Source organism: Aptenodytes patagonicus, chromosome 5 (genome assembly GCF_965638725.1).
Source record: "Aptenodytes patagonicus chromosome 5, bAptPat1.pri.cur, whole genome shotgun sequence".
Lineage (NCBI taxonomy): Eukaryota > Metazoa > Chordata > Aves > Sphenisciformes > Spheniscidae > Aptenodytes > Aptenodytes patagonicus.
Genome location: NC_134953.1, coordinates 47290825 through 47315689, shown reverse-complemented (window position 1 = coordinate 47315689; position 24865 = coordinate 47290825). Strand labels below are relative to the sequence as shown.

The following is a 24865-nucleotide window of genomic DNA, read 5'->3' as shown; positions in this document are numbered from 1 at the left end:
AGCTTGGTTTTTCTGTTGTATGAAAACTAAGAGTTTGTTTTACAAAAACCCATGCTTTTTTTCATACATATTTTCATACATGCATTTTGGGCAATTTTATTTTGTGGTGTTTGCAAGACAGGAAGGCATTTTTTCCTGACATCTGTGACAATGTGTTTGCTCTTTTTATTATACTCATCCAGTCTGGGAGGAGGAACACTAATATACAATACCAGTGATCCATGTTAAACTAGAAATAATGAAAAAAGACTTGACAAAGATACTAATTGGAAAGCAGTCCTTTGGGATGAAATTTATTCTTAGGTGTTTGCATAAGACTGCCAGCTCCTAGGCATGACAGTGATAGATGCATTTATTGTTACTAGTAAATGGTAAAACTTTATAAGGTTATTCTAGCCTTAAAAATTCACATGTATCCAAAGGTCTGAATAATTCATAAAGAGAAATGTATTTTTCTATAGATCGTTTACTCAGCTTTAGTCACTGGCTTGTTTGCACCGAGACTTTAAGGCTGTGACTAAAGACTTAAAAAAACAAAAACAAACTTTGTGAAAAGTTTATTCACACCATAAATTCCTTATACAGATGCATAAAGCTATAAAAGAAAACTTTGTCACTGAGTTTGTCTAATGAAATTTTAACTGCCAATTAATGCTTGATAACATGGGTTGTTTGGCACACTTAAATATTTCTTTGTATTGTCAACAGCTGGTTTATATAAAAAAAGCTTTAGCAGTGATTTTTCTGAGGTGAAAGGCTAACCAAGTAGAAGCAAATAGATAGACAGCAGTTTGTCGTACTATCTAAATGGCTGTCCCTAGGCAGTTAGTTATAAGAAACAACTGTTTAATTTAATATTCACATGCAGCTTTATCAGAGGTGGTTACTAAACTGAAGGAATTATGTATTTGAGAATGGATCAGATAATACTCTCTAGATAGATAAAGCTCAGTGGAATTATTTCATTTTAATACTGACTTTCTTTCACACTGAAAGTCTCGTGTGCTGTATTGTCTCCCTGAACAAAAACTTGGGAGTACGTTCTACTAACTGTGGATTTGATCTTGGGATAATATGGCTTAGATATCACTCTTCACAGCGTTTTGAATCTTTATTCTTTCCTGCTGTTGTGGTTGAAATTGTCCATGGGTTTGTCATTGTTAAGTCTGTAAAAAATCTACCTCCATGCTCAGTGCAGTGGTGGTTTTTTTTTTTTGTTTTGTTTTTTCCTAACACCTGAACGTTGTGGAAGTAGGTGAGGACAAAAAGCCCTGGGTTCCTGTGCACTCTTGGCAAGTAGCAGTTGTCCTTTTCTTTCTCAGCACAGAATGATAGAAAGCAACTTGAACAAAAACCAAAACAACTGTAGGATTGAGGACTTGCATAAAAGCTACTGCACCCTCAAGCAACATAAAGCTAAGGCTTTTCAAGGGTGGGTGGATGGGTGGGGGTTGTTTGTGATTTGTTTTTTTTTCTGATTCAACCAGAATGACAAGGTGTGGGTGTGGGTGGTGGAGAATAGAGGTGAGAGGTACTTCTGCATCCTCTGCTTTCCAACTAAGACCTGGGCTGGGAAAGAGAAGAACCTTTAATATACAGTATTGATTGAGGTTGGCCTGTACTTGCCACTTGTTTCATGATATGCAGTGCCTATGATGTTTGCATATGGCTCATAGGTAAAATTAGTTTTGTGTATATTTAAGAAGGGAACTTACTAATAAGTAAAAAGGTAAGATAAATTATTGTAGCACTGGAAATAAATTGTTTATATATATTATCAGCAAAAATTTTACACTATTTTTTTTTTCTGTTGACTTGTGTTTCATTTACTATTTTGTAATATACTTTATAATGGTCAAAATGCTAACTTCCAGACAGTCTCCCATTGCAGTCACTGGCATGTGACAAGTAGTTGTTGATCTTGTGTGTTTATGTTGTGATTTACCTCAGACACAAATTGGCTCTTTTTGCTGATACTACAATTGTAGTGTCCAGTATCTAAAAGTAAAGCTGTATTAGAGGCGTTTTTACTTACAAATTTTGACATAAGCCGCCTTTCTGTCTTGTTTTTCGTGAAAGCTGAAGTCTATCTACTGAACTCAGTGGATGGATCAGAAACTTTGCAATTTCTGAAATGCTAATTATGCACATGGTCTTTCACTCTGTTGCTTTTTCAGACCTCGAGCAGTGGAAGGCACTCTGTTCGGATCACAGGTCTCAGCACTATTGACTTTCGAGCTGGGTTTTCTAGGAAGTCAACATTAGACTTTAAAAAAACATCCAGCAGACCAGTGCAAGGTTCGTTTCCATTTTATTCCATGCTAAACAATAACTGGTTTTGGGCCCCCGAAAGCAAGTAGAATTCTATCATGATCTCTCTGGTGAACTTTGTGATAAATCTGGGGCCACTGTTGGTTGGTTCTTGGGCCTTGAATGTGTGAGAGCAACCGATGTTCTTGTTTTATCACACTATGGTATTTTTTTGTATTAGCTTGGTTTTTTATGTCCCACAAATCCAGATTTTTTTTTTTTTTTTTAGCTATGAAATGCCTCAAAATTGCAACTCTGTTTCTGTTCCTTTTGGAGCTTCAGAAAAAGCCTTTGGCTCTAGAGCATGGTGAGGACTTAATAAAGAGGCTGCTATTTCAGAAACACCTGTTAAAAATTGGTAATTTAAACCCTAATCAGTGCTGTGTCTCCTGACAGCTAATAAGCAGAGCACAGCTTAGCACAACTTTAGTTTTTTGCTACTTAGTAAGTAAGGGTTGAAACTGAATGGTGCATTCATGGGGTAGTGGGCCATACATATGGAATTTAACCTTTCCTTTTTTAATTATTTTTTTTAGCACTTAAAATAGCATATTTCTGTTTTTCTAGGGATTCCTACCTTCGTGCTGCTAAATACCACAGGGATCTTTCTTCCAGCTAGAGTAGACCGACTGGAACTTCTGAGTATTACAGGGGAACTTCTTAAGACTTTGCCTGTGAAATACTATCCTGACAGAAAGCCCTACGGACTGTGGAATATTTCTGACTTCATTCCACCAGATGAAGCCTTTTTTGTTAAAATAATGGGCTATGACAAGGATGATTATCTTTTTCAGAGAGTTTCGAGTGTTTCATTTTCTAGTATTACTCCTGGTAAGAGATTTTAACTTGAATTGAATGTACATTTGTCATATCTGAATCAGTTAAAATTGATATCTAATATCTTTTTCTAAATTACACAAGCACTTTCTGTGCTGTTTCCTTCCAAAGTTCTACCTCTAGATTGTGATGGACAAGTTAATGTTATTATCTACTTGGTATAACTTTATCAGAAATTGGATTTCCTTTCATTAAAAGGAAAAGATAGGATATATGTTAGTAGCTGTTAATAATCTTTTGGGGAATATTTGCTTTCTTCAGATGCTCCAAAAGTTACAATGCCCACCAAGACTCCAGGATATTACTTACAGCCAGGGTCTGTTCCTTGCCACGTAGAAAGTCTTATACCTTTTACTCAGCGTTTTACTAAAAATGGAGTAAAACTAGGAGTGGATCAGTTCTTCAAGTAAGTAGTGACTTTTTTTCCCAGTACTATTTTATTTCCTATTTATAGCCTATGATTTCTATTTATTATTTACTATTATACGCTGCTTATATCCTATTACTTCCATTCTGTTATTTTTGGTGATATTCATTAGGGAGGCTATATTCTATGGAGAGATTTATAATATATGCATGTTTGGGGAGGGTGTATGCCCTGTGTAGATGATGAGATTATATGGTTCTGGCCAAAATCCCCCTCAAATGTATGCTCTTAAATTATGATAAACTGGGTCTAAAAGTCTAGAAGGTGAATGCTTTTAACTTATATTTTTTAAAAGTTATGTAAAGTAGATTGGTAACTAGCTTTTTTTCCTGGAACACACCCCTCTCCCCCCTCCCCCCTCCCCCCAACGATACATTAGATGATTATGTAACACACATTAATTTGCTTTATTTTTAATGGCCTTTCATGGATGCCCTAGAAGTATGTCCTATGATCTACCCCTAGAAAACTTTCCTTTTCAGAAAATCTCTCAAAATAGGAAAACTTATACTGAATATACCAGAAGGCTCTTCAGATTTCTGCATAGAAGAGGGATTGCATGCTCTTTCTCTGTAGAGTGAGATAAGAATAAAAAAAAAAAAAATTATAAACGAATTAAAGTAGTCATAAAGTCCATCTTGTAATTCTGGTAGTTGAAAACAAAAGGAAAGTATGTACTAGAAATCAGTGTCGGCAGCCTCTGTTAGCCTCTTGTAAAGCCTGAAGCACTTCAGAAGACTGAAGGCTGAGTTCTAGCACTCAATAGCAAGTACATGACTACCAAAATAAATAAATTCTGAAGCTCCCTTGTACACTGTTGGCAATGTGAAATGCTGCAGCTCTTTTTTTTTTTTTTTTTCTTTAATGAGGTGCCATTTACATTTAGTCAACCCTGGCACATACTTTAGCAGCTGTGTAATTTTTTCCATTCTTTAGTTATCAAACCACACACTCCTACTCCTTGCTTTTCACATATCCAGCACCTTTATGATTGGGCTGCGTTTTTCATATTACAAACCAGATGAATGAACAGATCATCCAAGTTAATGCAACAAAATATATCTCAAGCCAAATATTATTGATCACAGTTAAATGGGATCTAATTCGGCTTGGCTTGTTTGCGTTTTATTAGTAATGAAGTTCCATACAAGATTTGTCCAGCTTACTAGTTTAATGCAGATTTGAGCTGTATTATTGCTCTGCATTGAATGAGTTTGAATGAGTTTTGTTTTGGTGACAAGATGTCATCTTTACTCAATTTCTTTTAATACTTATTTCGAAAAGTAAATGGTTTATAAGTTGAATATTATAGTTCTAGCATGACAGTTGTCTATGTGAAAGTACTATTAGAATGAATACAGGTTAAGGGTTCTTGAAGTAAACGTACTTTGAAAATTTTTTTAACTTTGATTCCAGAGGTACTATCAGCTGTAATAATAATTCCTAATTTTAAATGAGTAATGTGTAAGAAAAAGAAATTTCTCTAAAATTGCAACAGCTTTGTTTTTCTAGATTTCTGCATCCTGTGGTCATCTAGTAAGAAAAGTTGGATTTTGATTAATATCCTAGTGCATTTCTGACAAGTTTGATGTAAGAGATCAAGAACAGTAGTTAAGCACCTCATTCCAGTGGGAAATCAGTGGGAACTGAGCACTAATGTGTCTTTAAAATTCATTCTGTATTATAAATGGCAGATCCCACCAACCCTGCAAAGGGCAGAAACTGCAAAAATAATGTGTGAAATTCCGATAAGGGCAATCCATTTAGTTAACAAATAATAATCATAATAATAATTTAAAAAAAATCACTGAATCAGCTGATACTTGTGGTTGTTAGTCAAGTCTAGTATCTGATTGCTAAACCATGCAGAATAGAAGCCTCCAACCTATGTGTTAACTAGTGCAGTATGAGTGAATCTTAGGTTTTTGTTCATTCGTGTCAGCCACAGCCTGCTGCTGGTAACTTCCTAAGTGAAAATGTGATATGGAGTGTGGTGGTTTGTGGTGACCAAGAGGTGAGGTTAGATACAACGTGAATATCACTGTGCTCTCTGCCAGTGTTTCTACAGTAACTAATAACCAGGATGTGATTTGGTCTTTGGATTTTGCAACTTGGCTAAGGGAGTATGTTTGTATTTTCCAAACTGACTAGATAAGCAGCTTGATCAGCAAATTGCATATATTGTAAAATGATTTGGGTAAATAAATGACTTGATGCTGAAAGGTGCAGAGTTATCCCAGTAACACATGTTGAAAAGAGTTGTGTGCAGTTACTGCTTTTTAGAGTCAGTGCTAAAGTGTGCAGCAGATGCCTTGAGGTGTGTATTATTAATTGCTGCCATTGCTGTATTTAATTTTTTTTTTAATAGACTACCGCAGGTCTCTGTTTGCCAAGCTTTTCCTCTCTGAATACATTTCCTTTTATGCTTCTGTTCTCAAGGCTTCCATGTTTAACATGTGGTGTATAGTAAAAGTCAGGAATGAAGAAAAATAGGATTGCATAACTTCACTTTTAACATACTTTCCATGGAAAAGAGAAGTTTCTCAATTTTCACTCGGAAGAAACACTGCCTTATTCTTTAGACTTGGCAGCTAACTGCCATTTCCATTTGCCAGCATTGCACTGTAAAATGTCATAGATTTTATATATGATATATTAAGTTATCTAGAATAAGTACGACGTAAGAGAGAGTAAGTAGGAAGCTGTTTAAGGTCACTATATACTGTTTTCATTTGTGGTGTAGTTGGATTGTCTGTCTCATGATGCTACAGCGTTGTACTTTCACACATATTCCAAGTCTTTCTCTTGTTCTTCCTGTATCCTTTAGGGATTGATAAATCAATCTATTCAGTCAAACAAAAGAGGCAAAGGGTTCACTAATTTAGTTTTTTCCCCATAATGTGGCAATTACTTGCCAAAGCTATCATGGATATTTTAGCACTCATCAGCTTTGTTTATATGCCAATAACAACAGGCCACAGGGAGCACTGGGATACTGCATAAGAACCACTGTTTTGCTCATTTATGTCATCATCTGTGTGTCTGTTGCACCATTCGTTGTATAAAATGTGGTTTTGAATCTTGAGAAGCTGTAAGAGTGTTTGTTCTTAAGCACATGTAACCACCAGTCAATGTAGCTTATACTTTTATTCTCCTCTTGACTTTAACATTGCATGTGATGTATACATGGTATTATTGCCTATCAGCTTTGCCCTCGCTGCGATTTATAGAAAAACTCCCAAGTATTTATCTGGATTCCTCTTATATTCTCTTGCTCACATCTCCTCTGTACCCCACCCTCAACTTTCAGTCCCGAATCCATCAATTCTGTCTCTGTATGTGTTGCGCTGTTTAATTTTTGTATGGCTAGGCAATCAATGTACAGAATATTGGACTATTACAGTTATTGCCAGTCATAGGTTCAGAGGTGCAGCCGGCAGAGCAGAAGTCGGCATCATCTTCATACGGGTACTTCACATTTTGCTGGACTGTAAATGTTTGGCATGGAGGTAGTCCCTGCAGTTTAAAAAGTACAAAGAGAGCTGCCTGGATGTAGTCATCTTCTAGTAGGGTGGATGTTGCCCCCTCCACTATATGAACCTAATAGTGGATTTGCATATGGAGGGGGGAAAGTAGATTATATCTGGTAAAGGACAGGGCCTCCTTTATGTGTAGCCCCTACCTGTACCTGGGAATTTGAAGAGCTCATGCTGAGAGGATGAGCCCTTGTTGCTCATGCTAGTAAGAGCCACAGGTTTGGTACCACATACTGGCTCTACATAGAAACTTGTTGGTATTAAGGAAAGGTATCTTCTCAGGTAGTAAATATAACAATAGAGTACGAGCAGCTGAGTGAATGACTGCAAATACAGTGCTTTTAGTTATTGTGTGACAACTGTTGACATATGTTAAAAGCATATTTGTAGATGTGCAAGTGAGACATTCTGCAGGAACTTACACTTCTTAACACTTATAAAAAGCCTGACAATGTATATATAATTTCTTTAAATAAAATCCATAAAGCTAGATCCAATTTGATTCATCAGAGGGTCTGTTTTTCCTCTTAACTGTTGTGAAAATCTCCTATGCCTGTAGTCAAGAAACCAAGTTCTTGTACCTCTTGATTCCTTTAGGAATAATTTAGGAATAATTAGTGAGTATGCCCTTTTTTCCCCCAGAGAATCATCTAGTATGAGTTGGGAAATTGCCAAGGTCTCCTTGTCTGATGAAGGCTTTTACGAATGTATGGCAACTAGCAGTGCAGGAGCTGGACGTGCACAGACATTTCTGGATGTATCAGGTGGGTAGTAGTCCATCCTTCGACGCTGAAGCATGGTAATACATTATGCTGGAACATTTAACAGAGAGCAATGGCACTTGGGGACAATAAAATACATTTCCAGTTCTAAGTATATTTTTAATTAATGTGTCTTTTCTCACCCATGTACACAAGTGTTCTGATGTTTATTCAGCACACCTGTTTTAGATATTAACATTGGATTTGTTTTAATTAGTTCCCACTATCAGTTGGACTTGCAGAATAGATATGGCCTGTAGAAGCAGAAATTGAAATCTCAGATTTCAATTGTTCTCATTTTTATTTCAAGCTGTAGCAATTTTATGTTTACTTGATTGTATGTATTATCTGATAGACGAGGAATTATGAAAGTTGCATTCAAAAATTTTCTGCCTTTTTTAAACAAGATTCAGTGAATTGTTGGAAATCTTTTCTCATCTATTACCTTGAATTTTTTAAAAGTGAATAACTAGGATGAAGGAAGTAAAATTAAATGAGGAATAAATTGAGCTAATCACAAAGATAATTTTGAATAAACAGTAGTATTTGATTACTAGCCCCAAAATGGCTAGCAATCGTTCTCTGTCCAATAGATAATTTTAATAATTGTCTTTTGTTTTATTTAATTTATAATTTTCCTAACTTCATAAAAATCTCAATTTAAAGGACAACTAGTTATAAATCTGATCATCCATTTAGTATGAGTTGGTGTGCCTTATGTGTTAAAGCAGTTTCAAAGCATAAAGCACTGATATTCCACTTCCTCAGGGAGAGGGAATTTTCCTATGTAAATTAATGATCTGTTCAGACTTGAGGCACTAAATGGTTGACCCATTAATTATTACTAAAAGTTAGTTGTGATAAGAGAGAATCCTTCCTGAAAAGTGAATAGCATCATCCTGGTCAAGCTTTGGACATAAAAATGGGAGAAAGGGAGAGGGAGGGTATAGTTAGTCTTCTGTGAAGGCAAATGTAAAGCTGTGCCGCTTGTGTACCTGTCAATCTGACCACTGGGACACTTGGACGTTGGTTATTGTCTGCAGATTACGATGTTGAGAGTTTTCAATTGCAGATCAGCTAGAAATGTTTCCCAAGGTAAAACAACAGGCTTTACTTCACCAAGTTAATCCTTTTACTCTATCAGAGGAATTTAGTTTAAGTAACTGTAAACCAAGATGAACCCCAAACACAGATGGAGAAGACATAAAAACAGGCATGGTCTTGAACTGCTTCAGCAGACAGTAGAGGTCTTCTGCAGGAAGATGACCTGCAGGAAAAATTAAGAAAAGCTTATTTATGCATGTGGGTGGATGAAAACCCTGTTCGTACTATAGCGAATTTTGTCACTTAATTTTTCACTGTTGCAATGCAGTCTGAGGGAAAGGGAAAAATTTCTGTTTTGAAACAAAAATCCGTTCTATATAGCCTTCTGTTTGTGTTGGTCAGATGTCTGTCATGCAGAAGTGTAAGTTGTTGCTCTTGACTAGGGGAAAACACTGGGGCTGAGTCAGTTAATTTACAGTGGCAGTGAGGATAGTAGAGCTCAGAACAGCAGTTTGAATTCAGCCTCAGAGGTTCATATAACTGCTTGAAATCGAAGTTGTCTTGTCTTTTATCTCTTGTAATAGCTAATTCAGGTTAGTTAACCTGGATTATGAATCATAGAATCACAAAACAATTCAGGCTGGAGGGACCTTTGGAAGTTACCTAGTCCAACTCACAGCTCCAAGCAGAATTAACTTCCAAGCTTGATTGCATTTCTCAGGAACTTGTCCAATCAAACTTTGAATGTCCCCCAAGGATAGAGATTTCATAAGTTCTATGGGCAGCCTTCAGTGTTTAACTACCCCCACTAGGAAAATACTTTGCATGTCTAGTCAGAATTTCCCCTGCTGCCTATTATGACCAGACTCTCATCCCTTTTTTTTTTTGTGTGTGTGTGTGCACTGAGAAGACTCTAACTCTGTATTCTCTAAAACAACCCACTCAGTAGTTGAAGAGGGTGATTATATATCCCTTCACCTTCTCTTTTCCAAGCAAAGATGTTCCTCTCACTGCAGTATGAGCAAATCCAAAGAAACCAGTGTGATACTGATTCCATGCAAGGCAAAGTTTGTAGAGAAACAGCCCTCTTACACCAAGTGGTAAATTTGAGGAGAGGAACATCCTTTTAGTCACACAAAGTACTTGAGTAGAATAGAACAGTAACATCAATACTTACCCACGTCCTAGCTCTAGAGCACTTTTTTATATTTTGGCTATGAAAATCCTTCAGGTGGATAGGGTATTCCCACATGCTTGTTTCAAACCATGTTTTGGAGGACAGAAGCTGTTATATTCTGCCCCAGAAACTGTGGACATAAAAGATTCTTGGTCTGGAAGTTGCAACCATCCTCCTCCTCACAGAGAAAACTGAAAGCAAATCCTAACTTTTTTCTTGTGATATTGGTAGCACTTGAAAGTCAAGAGTGATGAGGGGAAAAATTCACGTATCCTCTCATTTACAGAGCACTGAGAGATCGACTGAGACTGACTCACTATGTAAACATGAGCAATTAGTTCTGTTTTGAGCCATGCAGAGGATTAATGTGAGGGAGATGCTTTGAAATCCTTGTGTACAAATATTTGAAAGAAAATTACTTGAAATTTCTTCTTTAAGCAAAGTAAACAATCTTTTCAAGTATTCTTAGTTTGCCCAGCTGACAGACAGTGTATCACAGATAATCCATTTTGTCAACTGCGGTGTGAAAGGTATTGGAACTATGTCAACATTTGCTAGTTTCAGAAAAAGCAAACACTTGAGTTTGACTTTGTCTTACTAGTATTAAATCTTCAAAATGTCAAATGGCTTGTTAGCTTGTGCAGGCACCTTAACTGAAGCGCTCTGAATACAGGGGATCCAGCTTAGAGTTTGGCTGGGGGATTGCTATGTATTTGCACTATTGTGGTAAGAGGCTGGTGTAGTCCAAAAGATGTCATGCCCCACTGGACTGACATGCAAAAGATGGGGATTTTAGTCCTGTACTGGCCTTCATTTCTCTCTTTTCTAAGTTTCTTTAAGTAACATACTTGGTGATATGCCCATAGAAAGCATTAGAAGATTTGTCATTTCTCCCAAACAAACCAAAACCTAAAGTGCAGGGGAGAAACTCCATTCTCAGTAAGCAAGTCTAGCTTTTCTTGACTCTCCTCTGCATGTGTTAAAATACACAGCTTTGTTAATGAGGGTGATTGCTGTTAGGGACAGTGTTTATAGGGAAGGAGAGTTGCACACCCAGCCTGCAGAGTGTATGAGTGATTCATTGCTATGCAGAGATCTAGCATAAGGCTTGTGAACCTCATCTGAGACCCCACATGAGACTTAAGTGAGGAGGAGTTATGGTTGGCTCTGAGCTTAGGAGTAACTTTCACCCTTAATAAATACAGACTTTTTTTTTATTCCCTGTTATCCTTGGTTTTCTTAGGATAATTGTTTTTTGGTGTGTACTGATAAAGATTTGGTCTTGCTCTTACAGCTGTCTTATTTCTGCTAAAGCATCTCACTCAGAATATTATTCATTGCAGATCTTTCTTTTTTCAAGAACGAGTCTGGGGAAAAACAAATGGAATATATATGTGTTTTTAATGGGAATGCATAAAGTGATACATAGTGTATTTTCTTTCTCTAACATTTAAATGTTGCCTCCTTTATCAGTGATATATCAAGAAGGATCAGGATGACTGCTTCTATTTTAAGCATCTGTGGTTTCAAAGTTTAATTCTAGTACAAAATTATTGCAGCTGCTTTCTTTCAGGAGTGTGATAGTGTACAGATGAGTAGAGTGGAAAGCAAATAATAACAAATAGTGGAAGTTGCAACATAAAATGTGTACAGATAGGAAGGAAAAGATAATGAAATTACCTAAGATTTGAGTGGAAACTATTAAGGGATGTTGTAAGTTGCTGCAGCTCCAGCCTAGGAATTCCTCCTGCCTGGCTGCTGGAGCTCAGCCCCATGTGCCCAGGGACCTGAGGGTCTCTGTTGCGGACCCATGGACACTGCTACTGCTTTCTTGTTTGCAAATTCGTCAGTAGTGAAGCTGAGCATGTATCACAGACACACAGAGGACACTGACACAGTCGGCTCCACAGACTGCCACAGACAAGGTGCTGCCTTCAACAGCAGCTACACACAGGACTTGCATAAAGTATGGGACAGCCAACTCCCCTCCTCCTCCCTGGCTGGTAAGGATTGAAGCTCACTAGTGAGAGCACACATGCACTGTGCTCTAGAGCCATGTGCACATTTGCAGATCCCTTGAGTATTGGCAGGGCCCCTCTGTCCCCCCAATATCCCTGCCGAGGTCCTGGGCCCTCTTACCTGCTTCTTGCCAGCTGTTCCAGCTTGAAATTTGCTAACAAACTGCACGCACACCCCCTACGCGCACATGGTTTGGGGAAAGTATAGAATTGTCTGAGATCCTCGCCTGCTCCAGTAGCTGGTACTCAGACTGCAGCCTCTCCAGTAGCTGACGCCACAGGCCCAGGGTGCCTACACCCCCTGGTCTGACTGCAGTAGCTGGCACCCTGTCCACTCACACTGGTCCCCACAGTAGCTGGCACTTAGTCCTTGCAGGACACGCACAGAAGGGATAGGGAGTGAGATTACACAGAGAGAGAGTTAGAAAAAGATTTAATAAGATGACAGGACAGACTGTGGTGAGTGATCAGGAGCAGGGCTCAGTTGGACAAGAGTAGTGACTGGCGATGTTTTACATGCAATAGGCCCCTTTTATGCCCCTTTCTGCCTACTCATTCCTTTGCTCCTCCCTAATTCACTTCCCCTGCATATTCCTTTATCAATTTGCATAGTTCAACAGCTTCTGCCTCCCTTCCTCCCCCGCCATATCTGGGACCCCCAGGTTTGTGTCCTTATCAGTTGCAAAGTCCAGGTTGGCTCCTCTTTGAAATGATGCTCGTAGCTTCTTCATAGCCCATCAATTAGCATGATGAAGTTTGTTTCTTGTCATTGTCTGTGCTATTGTTCATCTGTCAGATCTGTGTCTCTGTATACTGTGTTTATTACCTCCCCTTTTCCTTATCCTATTTGACAAGGTCCTTGATCAGATAAACTTATGGGAACAGATGCTCTCTCCTTCCATATTCCCTTCTAGAAACAGTCATGAAAAGAACTTAATAATGGTGCGTAGAGCAGCTGTTGACTTGGCTTCATTGTTGCTAATAGAAGAGCTTGCTAGTAACATGGTTTTTTTTTTCATATACAAGTCTGTAAAAATGTAGTGCGTAGCTCAGATTCCACCATGTGTAGTCACACCTCAGTCAGAGATCAGGCTCTGAGACCTGGTGGCGGTCGTCTCTTCTGTTGCTGTGGCGCTCCGATCTCTTGTTGGCTTACCCCAGTGCATGATGAGCTCAAAGAACACAGTGCTCTCTCACATGTGATGTGGTCTTTCATTCTACATGATACAATAGTTTTGACCTAAATCAGGTTTGTTCTTGCGATGTAAGCTCCTGTCAGGTAGCTTAGCATCAGGGAATGAGGACGCTGCCCTGGCTTCTGTTTCATGGCTTCAGCAATGTGAAATGAAACTAAATGTTAAACCAATATTACTTCTTTTTTTAACGCTATCGTTTACTTGAAGTTGTTTATCAAGAATCCACAAATGAAGCAAAGGTTCCCAAATCTTTTTCTCATATAAGTTTTGTTCTTTATTCTGTTCTTCTTATGCAGAGCCTCCACCCATGATTCAGGTCCCTAATAATGTCACAGTTGTCCCTGGCAAAGGAGCCATCTTGACCTGCCTAGCTTTAAGCACAGTGCGTTACAATCTCACCTGGCAGAGAAATGGCAGGGATGTGAGGCTTAAGGAGCCCCTGCGAATAAGGATGATGAGCAACCTGTCTTTAGAGGTGAAGACTGTAAAGCTCACGGATGCTGGCAAGTACAACTGCATCGCTTCTAATGAAGGTGGATCTACCACAGCATCAGTCTTCCTTACAGTGCAAGGTAACAAGGAAACTGTATGTTAAACTTACTCTGTCATGGTTTATATTTTCTTTATCTTGTGAGCTGTCTCTCTTAGTAACTCTTGTATTTTATTCATGCCTGTTTAAAACCACTTGGAGGCTGACAGAACATTATGTAGTTCTTCCCTGTTTTAAAATGGCAATGGGAGTCACCAGACAGCACTAGTGCTCGTTTTGCGAGACTGCCTTGTGCTGTGTGTCTCTGAGCAGTGCTTTGATCCTCCTCCTGTAACTGTCAATTTAACTGCTGTACAAGTGAATGGAGCCTGAGGTAGTTTTGTTGTTAGTGTCTCCTAAAGAGTAGAGCACAGAAATAGCTACACACACACATACCACTCCCCAATATTTGTAGCCAACCTCTACTTTGAGAAAATTTACAGGCTGGCTGTGTGGATTACTTTTATTTTTTCAGTGAAACTATAACTATAGTTATATATGTGTTGTAGATAAATTGGTAAAAGTTTTTGTGTTCATCTGGATTATTTTATCTCTCTTTATAACAGAATAGTACTTCTAAGTTTTTCTGTGTATTATGTATCTGTTTTATAGCGCCAGTCAATACAAGCTAAGAACTAATCATGATTCTGTGAAGGGCTAGATTTTATGAAGGCAAGGACTTAAAAAATATGTCAGAACTGAAAAAGGCAGCATGGATGAGATCAAACAAGGTCTAGATCTGTGCTGTTGCTTCATACCAGGAACAAATTTCCAAAAAATATGTATAAATGCAGTAATTCATCTTGGAGCAAATCCTTTTAAAATTTGAAAGTACTGCAGGTTTCTCTCTGTTTGCCCTTCGTCACGAGGAGGTTTGAACCTTTGGTTCCTAGCTGCCCATCTGTGGGTAAGAAGAGACAGAACTCAAAATGTTTTAGAAAGAAAACTATTCTGTCTACTTGTAGGTGACTCCAACAGGATTTCTGCTTGCTGATGATACTGGGTCATATTCTGTGCAGAGTGGGTAGCTTCATTAACTTTGCTGCTGTAATTCTAGTACTTTGTTAACTGATGGAAGACTTAGAATTATGGAAAAAAAGAAAAATTCAATGGAATTGCCTGGCTTCAAGTGCTCTAAAACAGAGAAAGGTCAGAAATAGACTTGTAACACTTACTTAACTTAATGGGGTGTAGTTTTTCTTATGGGAAGAGCATGTTGGTTTACCAAGGTGGAATAAGTAGGTGTGCAATCAATTATGTAGCATCTATTACAAAATACAGCAGAATGAAGTGTTTCTTCATTGATCTGTTTGAATTAACTCTGCTGTAGCCATCTAAGGGTATAACTTAAATTTCTAGCAAGGCTGAAGGAAAAAAAGCCGTGAAAAAACATCAACCCCCATACGTTTGGAAAACTTAGTTTTAAATTCTACAGGACTCTTCCATCAAGACACTCATTCAAGCATGTCAAAGGTAGCAAGAGAAGCACCCCCCTGCCCTCATTCATCTCTTCCTGGGATTTAGATATTCTTCCCTAATGTCTGTATACCAGCTGGGAGCTTTAACACAATGACCAAATTACTTCTGGCAGTTTTTTTTTTATAGTAAAGCTAAAGAAGTTTACTGCTGCCACAGCAGAATATTGAGTTTCAAATCACTTATATATGTAGAATGATTCTATCAAATAGTTGGGAATTACGTTTTGGCTGGTACTGGTATTGCTAACAGCTTTAAAACATGTCTGAGATAACCCTCTTAGACCGTTTAGACAGGCTTAGTTGAGAGTCTGAGTTGTGTTTTCTTTCATTTCTGATGAAAGATGCTTAGAACAGAATAAATACATAGGAAATGCTAAGCTGCAGCTGAATTCAGATTTCTTTAGTAAGTGCCTCTTTTTGTTTGGAAAAAGTAATCTACTGCCAGCATTTCAAATGGCTATGTGCAGAAGCTGAATGGTATCAGGATGGTAGTATGCAGTATTATTTGTGGTCATTTTAGTTTGCTTGGACAAAATGATTTCTATCAGATTTCTGGAGGTACTCTGGTGTGTGATTGTGTCATGTACAACCTGTAGTGCTTGTTAGGGTGTAGAATAGTATTCAAAAGAACGACATATTTTGGCAGCAAAAGAGTAAAGTATTTGACTATATGTAAGAAGCAAAAGCTTTATAAGAGTTGTCATTATTAACATTCTGAAGAAGGAAATTTGAAGTCTTGTTAATAGATTGAGATGGGTTCATGCTTTGCGTAGTTGTAAGTAATTCAGAATGTCAAATTAAATTCATATTGAAGCCCTTTATTATTGTTGGGACAGTTCCATATAGATCTCTGAATTTTGGATCACAAGAGAATAAACACTGCTTTCATCCCCATTTTCCTTCTGGAGTGGGAGTTAAGGCAGAGAACAAATGTTGGTAGCTCTAAAAATAACCCAGCATCTGCTTTACATGCTTAAGTGGATTGTAGTAAACCCTTGTTTTGAAAGCTTTCCGTTTGTTGCTGCTGTTTCTGAAAGAGAACATTCATCTGATTTTTGTGCCAGCAGCTGTACAAATACAGACTGAAATCTTGAACGAGAGCTGACTTTTTCCCCCGGTTGTGTTTTCTGTGTTAAGAAGAACATACTATACTAAGTCACTAATTGTCCCACGTTAATACTGAGCACAGCTAGATGAAGATCCCATTTAAAACTTGTGCCTGTTTGTGGAGTGGCAGTATACTGCTCAGAGTAGCCTGAAAGGTCACTGAATTCAGTTTTATAAATTTCAAGGAGTACAAGCTCTCAAGCCTTCTAGGATTGTATTGGTGTTTATTGAGTGCTATGACTAACTTTTAAAATACACGCTCATCTTTGGACCTTGTTAAATGGTGGCTGCATACTGTGAATTGCTCAAGTCGTCCCAACAGATTGGTGTTATATGGAAACATAAATTAACTTGTAAGGGCATTTGCTACTTTTTCAGATGCTTCAGAAATATATTAGAAGCCTGGAGGAGCATATTGCAGCCGTGTGAGGCTAGAGATTGGCCAGGAGTGTGAAACATTGATGATCCTATAAACTTTTCTGTGATACATTTCTCACTGATGAGGGAAATTCCATAAGCATGGATTTTGAGGAATTTGGGCTTTTTTTTTTAACTGAAGCAGTGTGCATACTGAAGAGATTGATTTGTGGTGGGTTTTTTGTTTCCTTACCCCTCCAAGAATTTCAAATGCACACTTAAAACTCAGATCCCTGAAATTTGGGTGATGCTAAATGTGATTTTATGGTAGTCGTGGCTTTGCATGTTTGCTGGTGTGAGTAAGTAAGAGTAGACAATGAAGCACTTCTTTTAATGATTGCAACTGTCTTTTGCCTCTACAACACAGCTGTATAGTATGTAGAAACTTTTACAGCTTTTGCTTGTGTTTATGTTGGTGATGAGTAGATGTTTGAGTTTAGTAATCTCAGCATATGATGAATTCCAGCAGTAGATGAACAAGAAGTGAGGCAACACTGAACATTTGTCTTATTGGGAGCCATCTAAGGTAATGAAGTGCCAGCTGCTGTGCATCGAGCTCATTGATGAACAGCATGCAGGTCAGCGTACTATTCTGATGTATTTCTTTATCTAAATGTACAGGTAGAATAAAATCATACATGCTGTAGTTACTGTTCTGTCCATAGCATGATGGGTTTCCTTTACCTGCTTATTTGCTGAACATTTAAAAATGCTTAATGCCTGTCTGGTATCACCATCACAACTGAAAGGCATTTCTAGCATCTGCTTACAAGTAGCACTGTTAAATAATTCAGTGTAATCTGTACTAGCAGTTAAGTGCTAGAAACACCTAAGCTGCACCTGCAAGAAATAAGCATACATATTATGTGTTCCACCTGCCCACATAAGAAATAAAGTGTATGTTTGACTTTAGGCATTGAAGAATTGTCATTGCTGTAATAAGTCTGCTGAGTGATCTTTTGTCAAGCCAACACGTGACAAGTACTGTCCTACTGTATAAACAGATTCAACTACATTAGATGCGCAGCGGGGGAAAGCAGGACCTATATAGCCTGACAAGATGCAAGTGTGCTGTCTACTGTAGGGAACTGATGTGGGCACTTACCAGCCAACTAATAGCTTGAAATCCAGGTTGGAAAAAAAAAATGCCCAGGAGACAATGTATGTGACTTGGCTCAACCAAAGCAATGGTAATACCCAGGTACGTCCCAGACAAGGAGCAGAAACCAGAACTGAATGAATACAATAGGACTTTCATGCATGGATGTGTTTATATCTGGAATAAGTCCAGGAAAGAGACTGCCTAGATGGACAAAAGGTAAATTACTTCCTTGGCATAACCCAGTGCTCTGTTCCCTGAATTTGCTCTGCTCTTTTCTCTGAAAAGAGATAATACAGAAATAAACATCTTAATACATTCACTTAGATACATGGGTACACGCTGTAATAATGGGCAAGGAGAAATTTGTTATACTGTACTGAGTTCTTTAAACATGGAGAAAACAAGAAAGGGAATAAAATTGAAGTATTACTGATTTACTTGCTATTTCAAATTTAGAAAGTTAATTAAATGCAAGGTGTCTGTCCTAAAGAATGAAAAGCAGTTTAGTGCCTTCTGTGCTTCTTTCTAGGCTGTTATTTGGAACTGTCTGAGAAGATGAGTTGATATTTTTTCCAGGCTGCATATTTTAAAGTTATTACCTCAAATCTGGTATCACTGTGGCACTTCCACCCCTGTTAGAGCAGGAAGTAAAACAGTTGAACTCTCAGCAATGTTCTTTGATGTAAAAGTCAGTATTCTTTGCAAGAAAGCAAGCTGAATCAATACCTATCAGTCTGCTAGGTGCTAATTATCATTCACAGCAGGCTCAATGATAGTCATTAAGCTGTTCTTCAGAAACTAGCCTCTTGCACAGGAAATGCAGGTTGGCAGAAGGGTCAGGAATGGCCTGAGCAGCCTCTGTGGAGTTCTCTGCCACTCAAGAAAATTAATGAGTATCCCCAAGTTCATTTGTCTTCTCCACACAGCTGCCGTTTGCGAGAGGTTCTTTTCTACATTTGGTGAAAGGGAACTGATGGGGAAAAAATCGTGGTGTTATTAGACCAATCACTCTTATGGCCTGATTTCATGAGTTGGCCTGAATTTATTGTTTGGGAGGTTTCTTTTGATAATATTCTTTGGATGAGATCCTCTACAGATCAGTACAAAAGCAGGACAAAAAAAGCTCTTTCACGCAGCTAGAAATATCTTTACATTTTCTGCGTCTTTTAGATAACTTGTCACAAATTCAACTAAATAAGTGACGATTAAGCTTTTGTAATTTTTTATAGTATTCAGATTATGCATTGTAGGAAGAGCTCTTACTTCAAAGAATTAAGTTCTAACAATGAAATATAAAAAGGTAGGGTATTAAATAAAACAGGAAATTAGTGTCATGTATCTTAATTTCTGTCATTTGATTTCTTGCTCATTACTTTCTTGCTGCTTTCTCACAGAAAATGTAGGCCTTTAGAAGGATTTCTAAGAGGAGTTTTGGAGGAGTGGAACCATAACATGCTTAGAAATCAGTACTCCTGGATGTCTTCTGACCTACCCAAACCTCTGGTTCAAGGCAATATACCATGTGGATGTCTTGGAAACTAGCTTCTTGCAGGATATCTGATCTCTGTTACTGCAACAGTTAATAAAAAGCACAAGGAAATCATTAATTAAACTATTAAGTATTGTACTTGTAGCTGTAAGAAAGGCGTTGGATTGGTGACCCTTCCAGGAGGGCTGTGTGCAGTCCTTGGTAATGCATAGGAGCATAAACAAGTTCAATTTACATTTCAATAAAGTGAACTGTCTCTCTTATCATGTGAAGATGGGGACATGTCCCCTGAGAAGAACCCACTAAGTTCCAGAGGTCGAAGTCCCCTATTTCACTTTCTGTAAAGTACTGTTTTTCCAAGATGATGTTTGTTTATCTGCAGCATGTCAGTGCTGCTCTGCTGGAGCAGGAAGCCTGACTTTTTCATCTGTAAAGGTGTTCACCAAGTGGTTTTTCCTGAGTCTGCCAACTTCTAGGACTGAGTACAAACCTGGGACAGGGACATGACGAGGAAGGAACCCATTTCCTTTCTTTCTGCAGGTCTTTCTCCTGCAGAGAGGTCATTGTAAAGGCCAGGCATGTGGTATGTATGGTGTCAGACGCTTTCTTTATGGCCTCTTGTTCACAGCTGGTGAATACTTATCACGCACTTAATTTTTTTCTGTTAGAGTCTGCATATGGTCAATGAATGCCAAGTTACAAGGAAGTGCAGGGAGGTTATGAAAAACAACTTTGGTGAGAAGACACTTTGACTGTAGTGCATATCTGCATGTCTTTTGGAAAGTAGTTCTTTTGGCTGCAGAGAGAAAATAGGTGATCCTTCCCCTGTTGTCTTTCTGTCGCAGATGGAGTGATGCCCTTCACTCGTAAGAGAAGCAGCAATATGTTTATTGATATAACGATTGATACAGCGATTTAACAAAGTTTGATAGTAAATGCGACAGTGGTTTAAGAAGATTTGATAGCAAGGTACACTTGAGTATTTAGTGCATAGAGGACAGGGTCAGACAAAACTGTTAGGGAGACCCTCCTGTTGAGTCATGAGGTTCAGAGAGGACCCCCTTGCATTCTAAACTCCTCCCCTTAGAGGCGTCTAGGTGCGGCTGGATCCAAACTTAGTCCCGGACTTGGTCAACGGTTTATGTCTAAAGGATTATATGTGCACAATCAATCTAAGATATAATCTTAGCAAAGCTTACAAAGTTTAGCAAGGTATTAATCACTTACCGAGGATCTGTTGCGGCAAGGAATCTCTCAACCTCGAGGAGTAACCTTGAGAGGCATCGCTACTCAAGGGGAGATCCTGTCATGCAGCCCACTGCCGTGCAGGAGGGCTCAAAGGGCTCTTGGGCTGCTCATTATTTGTGGGGGTAAGATGATTGACTCAGTCATATTTGCATACAGATCACAGATTTCAGTTTACATTGACTAGCACTGTGGTTAGGTGGGTGCATGGCTCAAACTAGCCCTTGGCTATTGTGTTGTTATGTCTCCCAAATCCACTTTGAGCTGGATGCAGCCATCGTGACCAGATGCATTCATTATGACCACCACTGGTGCTTATCGCTTGAGCAGTGTTATGGGAGATAAAGGTCAGGCTGGGAGGGGGAGCACACCATCACGCTTTCACAGCATACTTCTAGTGCTGGGGTGGATGCTGCATAGTATATCACAGCAGATCAACTTGTTCTATCCTGCAGTTGCGAAGAGTGCTGTTGGAGTTGGTGAAATTGCAGCTTGTGCATACTCCCTGGCTGAACAACAGGATCATCCCAATAATGCTCCCCCTTTCACCCTATAGAAGTCAAATTTGTGCTTGGAAGTTTCATGGAGAGTCTCACAGAAGCAACCATGAATGCTACTGCAGTGTATCTTTTACCTGAGCTAATGCATAAGCAGTTATGGAAACAGATGTTTCTGTAGTTTGTTGTGCAGCGTCACCTTTGCAGAGTGCCAGGGCAAGGGATGATGCAGGGTGGCACACCCTGCGGTTCTGCATGGTCGAGGGTGGATTGGGAAGGAGATCAGTGGGAACTTGGCAGTTAAGTGAGACAGCTGGCAAGTGAATGAAGCAAGATGGTAATGTCCAAAGACAATATTCCTTTTAATTAAAGTTCACTTGGTTGATATCAAAAGTACAGATGAATGTGATTGGCTGGTTAATGCTGAAGGCTACTTTTTGTTTATCCCTATTGAATGTTTTGATCTTTATGCTGTAAGAAATCTGTTCTCAGCTTGCTATTCAAACAGGAGCCTTTGTCAGTTTTTCTGTTTATGTGCAATTTTTCTTCTACGCTTCTTTCATTTGGCTTGTGAACAAAAAAAAAATTGATTTGAATATTAATTCCAATGTATATTGCTAAAATGTGATTTAAACTTAATAGAAATCAGCTGAATGGAAAGGATTCCTTTTGCAAATGTAGTGACAGGTCATGTGTATTGGTGGTGTTATTTCATAACATAGGATATAATGTGAATTCTGCGCCTGATCTGACATCAAAGTGGAAATCTACGCTCTGGGAGGAATTCTTCAGTATCTGCATAACCCCAGTCTCTGTCTCACTTACTGACATATGTTAATAGGTATCATAATAGTAGAGTTGGATTTTTTCCCACCCCCCCCCCGCGCCTTCCCAGTATGCACTCTTGACACTAATGTAATGTCGGTTTTTAGACAGTTTGAGATCAAAGCCATTTACTTCCATTTATATGTTTCCACATGGAAAAAGTAAGACATATCCATAAAACTCACAGTAATACAAGAATTCGTAGACATCACTGTGGTCACGCAGGCCTTCAGTCTGAAGAGAATTAGTTTTTCACACCATCACTATAGTTCCTGTATTATTAAAAACAGGGCTTTGTGATAAGCATCTGCTCTTGCAGTATCTTGGTAGTTAGAAGCCCAAGTAGGTCAATTCAGACCCTTTTAATTGATGCTAACAAGAATGGGTTGCAACTACAGAGAACGGCTTGTGAACAGACTGGACACATGGATGGGGCTCCATCTGTTCTCTGCCAGTATCTCTGTGTATGTGGGAGGGTCTGGATGTTTACTGTAAGGTCTTGAGGAAGTGAAATTTTACAAAAATGAAACCCTTGTAAAAATTTGCAACAAGCGTGTGCAAACTGCTGCAGAGGTTGCATTCTTACGTGGTATTTTTTTGATCTAGATACATTTAAATAGTTGTTCTTATTTAGCCTTGTTAATGCATTGCTTGTCAGGTGAATAGGTTGAATCATTCAGTTTTCCAAAAATGCTCTTAGTGTGAAAGACAAGAATCTTGAGGGTGCGGCACAAAAATATTGATACTTTACAAGTAATGGTTCAGTCAAATACCATCTGCAGGGTGGCTTTTGGGGAAAAGTTTCTGTTAAAAAAAAGCATGCAGAAAGTAGTGAAAAAACATTGGTAATAAGTCTGGTTTTTATTAGTAAAGGGTGATAAGAGGGTTTTTTATGTTGTATGAAATAAAAAATTTGGTATTTGCTGTCCCTTTTTCATGCTAAGTTTAACTGCTTCAAATGGTTTTAATGAATATTAGGACCAACGATGGTTACAAGTGTGAATGCTTCAGACCCTGAAATCTTCACAACAACCTCCTTTCTCTTCAGAAGCTTTACACATGATCTGTGTTGTTTAAAAGGTTTTACTCTACAGCCTTGAATGGGATTGGCACTGCTTCTCCTGCCCATGTGCAAATCTTCTCCCCTATGACACAAAGAACAAAGCAAAAGAAATCGAATTGACCTGTCATACAAGAAAGCCCATTCTGCATGCCTGCGTGGTTGCTGGCCTTTGAGCAAGAAAACGAGATGGTTAATTAGTGGCAAACGTGGCCTCACTGATACTCAAGCTACTAGCTAGAATTACAGCCGTGTATATTGACGTTTTTCAATTAATTTCATTGATTATATGTTAAATACAAATATTTCTTCTGCTCACCTGATAATATTGTTGTGTGAAAATTACTGCATGGGCAATGGTATGTTGCCAAAGCACAATGTGTAATTGCCATCTGAGACGAACAGTTTCCCCATATCAACATGAGAGGAGACCTTCCTGAAGACCAGAGCATGCACAATATCTCCCAATGTCTCTTGGAAGGATTTAAAACAAAGTAAAAATAGCTGAGAAAGCTGTGCACATCATGAATCACTTGAGGACAGTTCTGTAACTTGCATCCATTTCTTGCCTCTCCCTGCCCCCTTGTATCTGGATTTAATCCTAGTCCTTCTGGAACTGTGGCCCTGCCTTCCTCTGGTACCTTTCCTCTGCGAGCTCAGAGATTTCAGAGCTGTTACGAAACACGGGAGGGACTTTTCAGGACCCTGCAGCTTTTTATTAAATCTACTCTACAAGTGAAAAACTAAGGAACTTGGGGAAGGTTAATGGACATAAATTTAAGAAAGGAAATGATAAGGCCTTATATGCATCTGTGTTTACAGTTTTGCAACTGTATGCAAATTAGTTGTTGCTTATTATTTAATTTATTCCTTGTCTTTGGCAGTATAGCTGTGTGGTTTTTGTGTACACTTTTACTTATAGATCTCGGAATCCTTCACAAGCTCACATGTCTAGTTAATGACTGAAAACAGAGTCATTGAGTCCTGGCAATAATAGTTCTACCCCCTGAGCACCAGATGCCATACTGCATCAAAAAGCCTTCCTCAAAACAGCAATTACATTTCTCTTTGAAAGAGGGGGGTTTGTGTGCTTAATAGGGGTGTGCAGATAAGTTTGCCTGAAACACTAACATACGTGAATTATTCATGAAACTCAAACACAAAACATAGTGCAAATATTTTAAATAAAAGTATACTAAAAAAGTTAAATCAGAATTATGTCCATGACTTGCATGCTGATGTCACTACCAATTATATTTCAAAATTACTTACATTTTCCTTGGGAACCTTGGTCTCCTATTCAGTAAGATGTCTTACGGGATAAATCATTCTATAGTAACTGTGATTGTGGCAGACAGTAAGATGTCTGATACCCATGGGACAGATCCATATGTACTATTATGTACTCCTCTGCCTTGCAGCTGTAATGGGATGTAATTAGTCTGTATTATCAAGTGAAGTTGGACCTGCAGAGGCACAGACACCTTGCTAAAGTCAGCAGAGTGTGACTTGATTGATAATATCTGTAGACTTGCCAGCCTGTATTTCCCAAACCTATGCTACTCTTGATAAAACCTTCCATGTAAAAGGTGAAGAGATCTCCTGCTGTTCTTATCTGTGCTCTTAATTTGATGTTTGAGCATTTGAAAACCATTTAATTTCTCATTATCTCAGGTTTTCTATCAGTCACTAATCCCCACAGTGTTTTTGCCCTGCAAGGAGGCAGAACCTGCCTCGCTTCTGTCCTAGAAGCAGCACAATCTTCTGCAGGGAGATTCTTCTTCCAGGCCAGAAATACTGTGGTTTTTAG

General features: G+C 38.6%; 1 protein-coding gene across 1 annotated transcript in view; it reads left to right on the top strand.

Moving 5' to 3' along the window:
• The window catches only part of HMCN1 (hemicentin 1), a 209103-nt gene that overhangs the window by 58392 nt on the left and 125846 nt on the right, over positions 1–24865 (top strand). The window contains exons 7-11 of the mRNA XM_076339558.1: positions 2178–2298; positions 2878–3141; positions 3409–3553; positions 7753–7874; positions 13603–13878. Coding sequence (XP_076195673.1) covers positions 2178–2298; positions 2878–3141; positions 3409–3553; positions 7753–7874; positions 13603–13878 — 928 coding nt within the window. The remainder of the gene's footprint in view (positions 1–2177; positions 2299–2877; positions 3142–3408; positions 3554–7752; positions 7875–13602; positions 13879–24865) is intronic.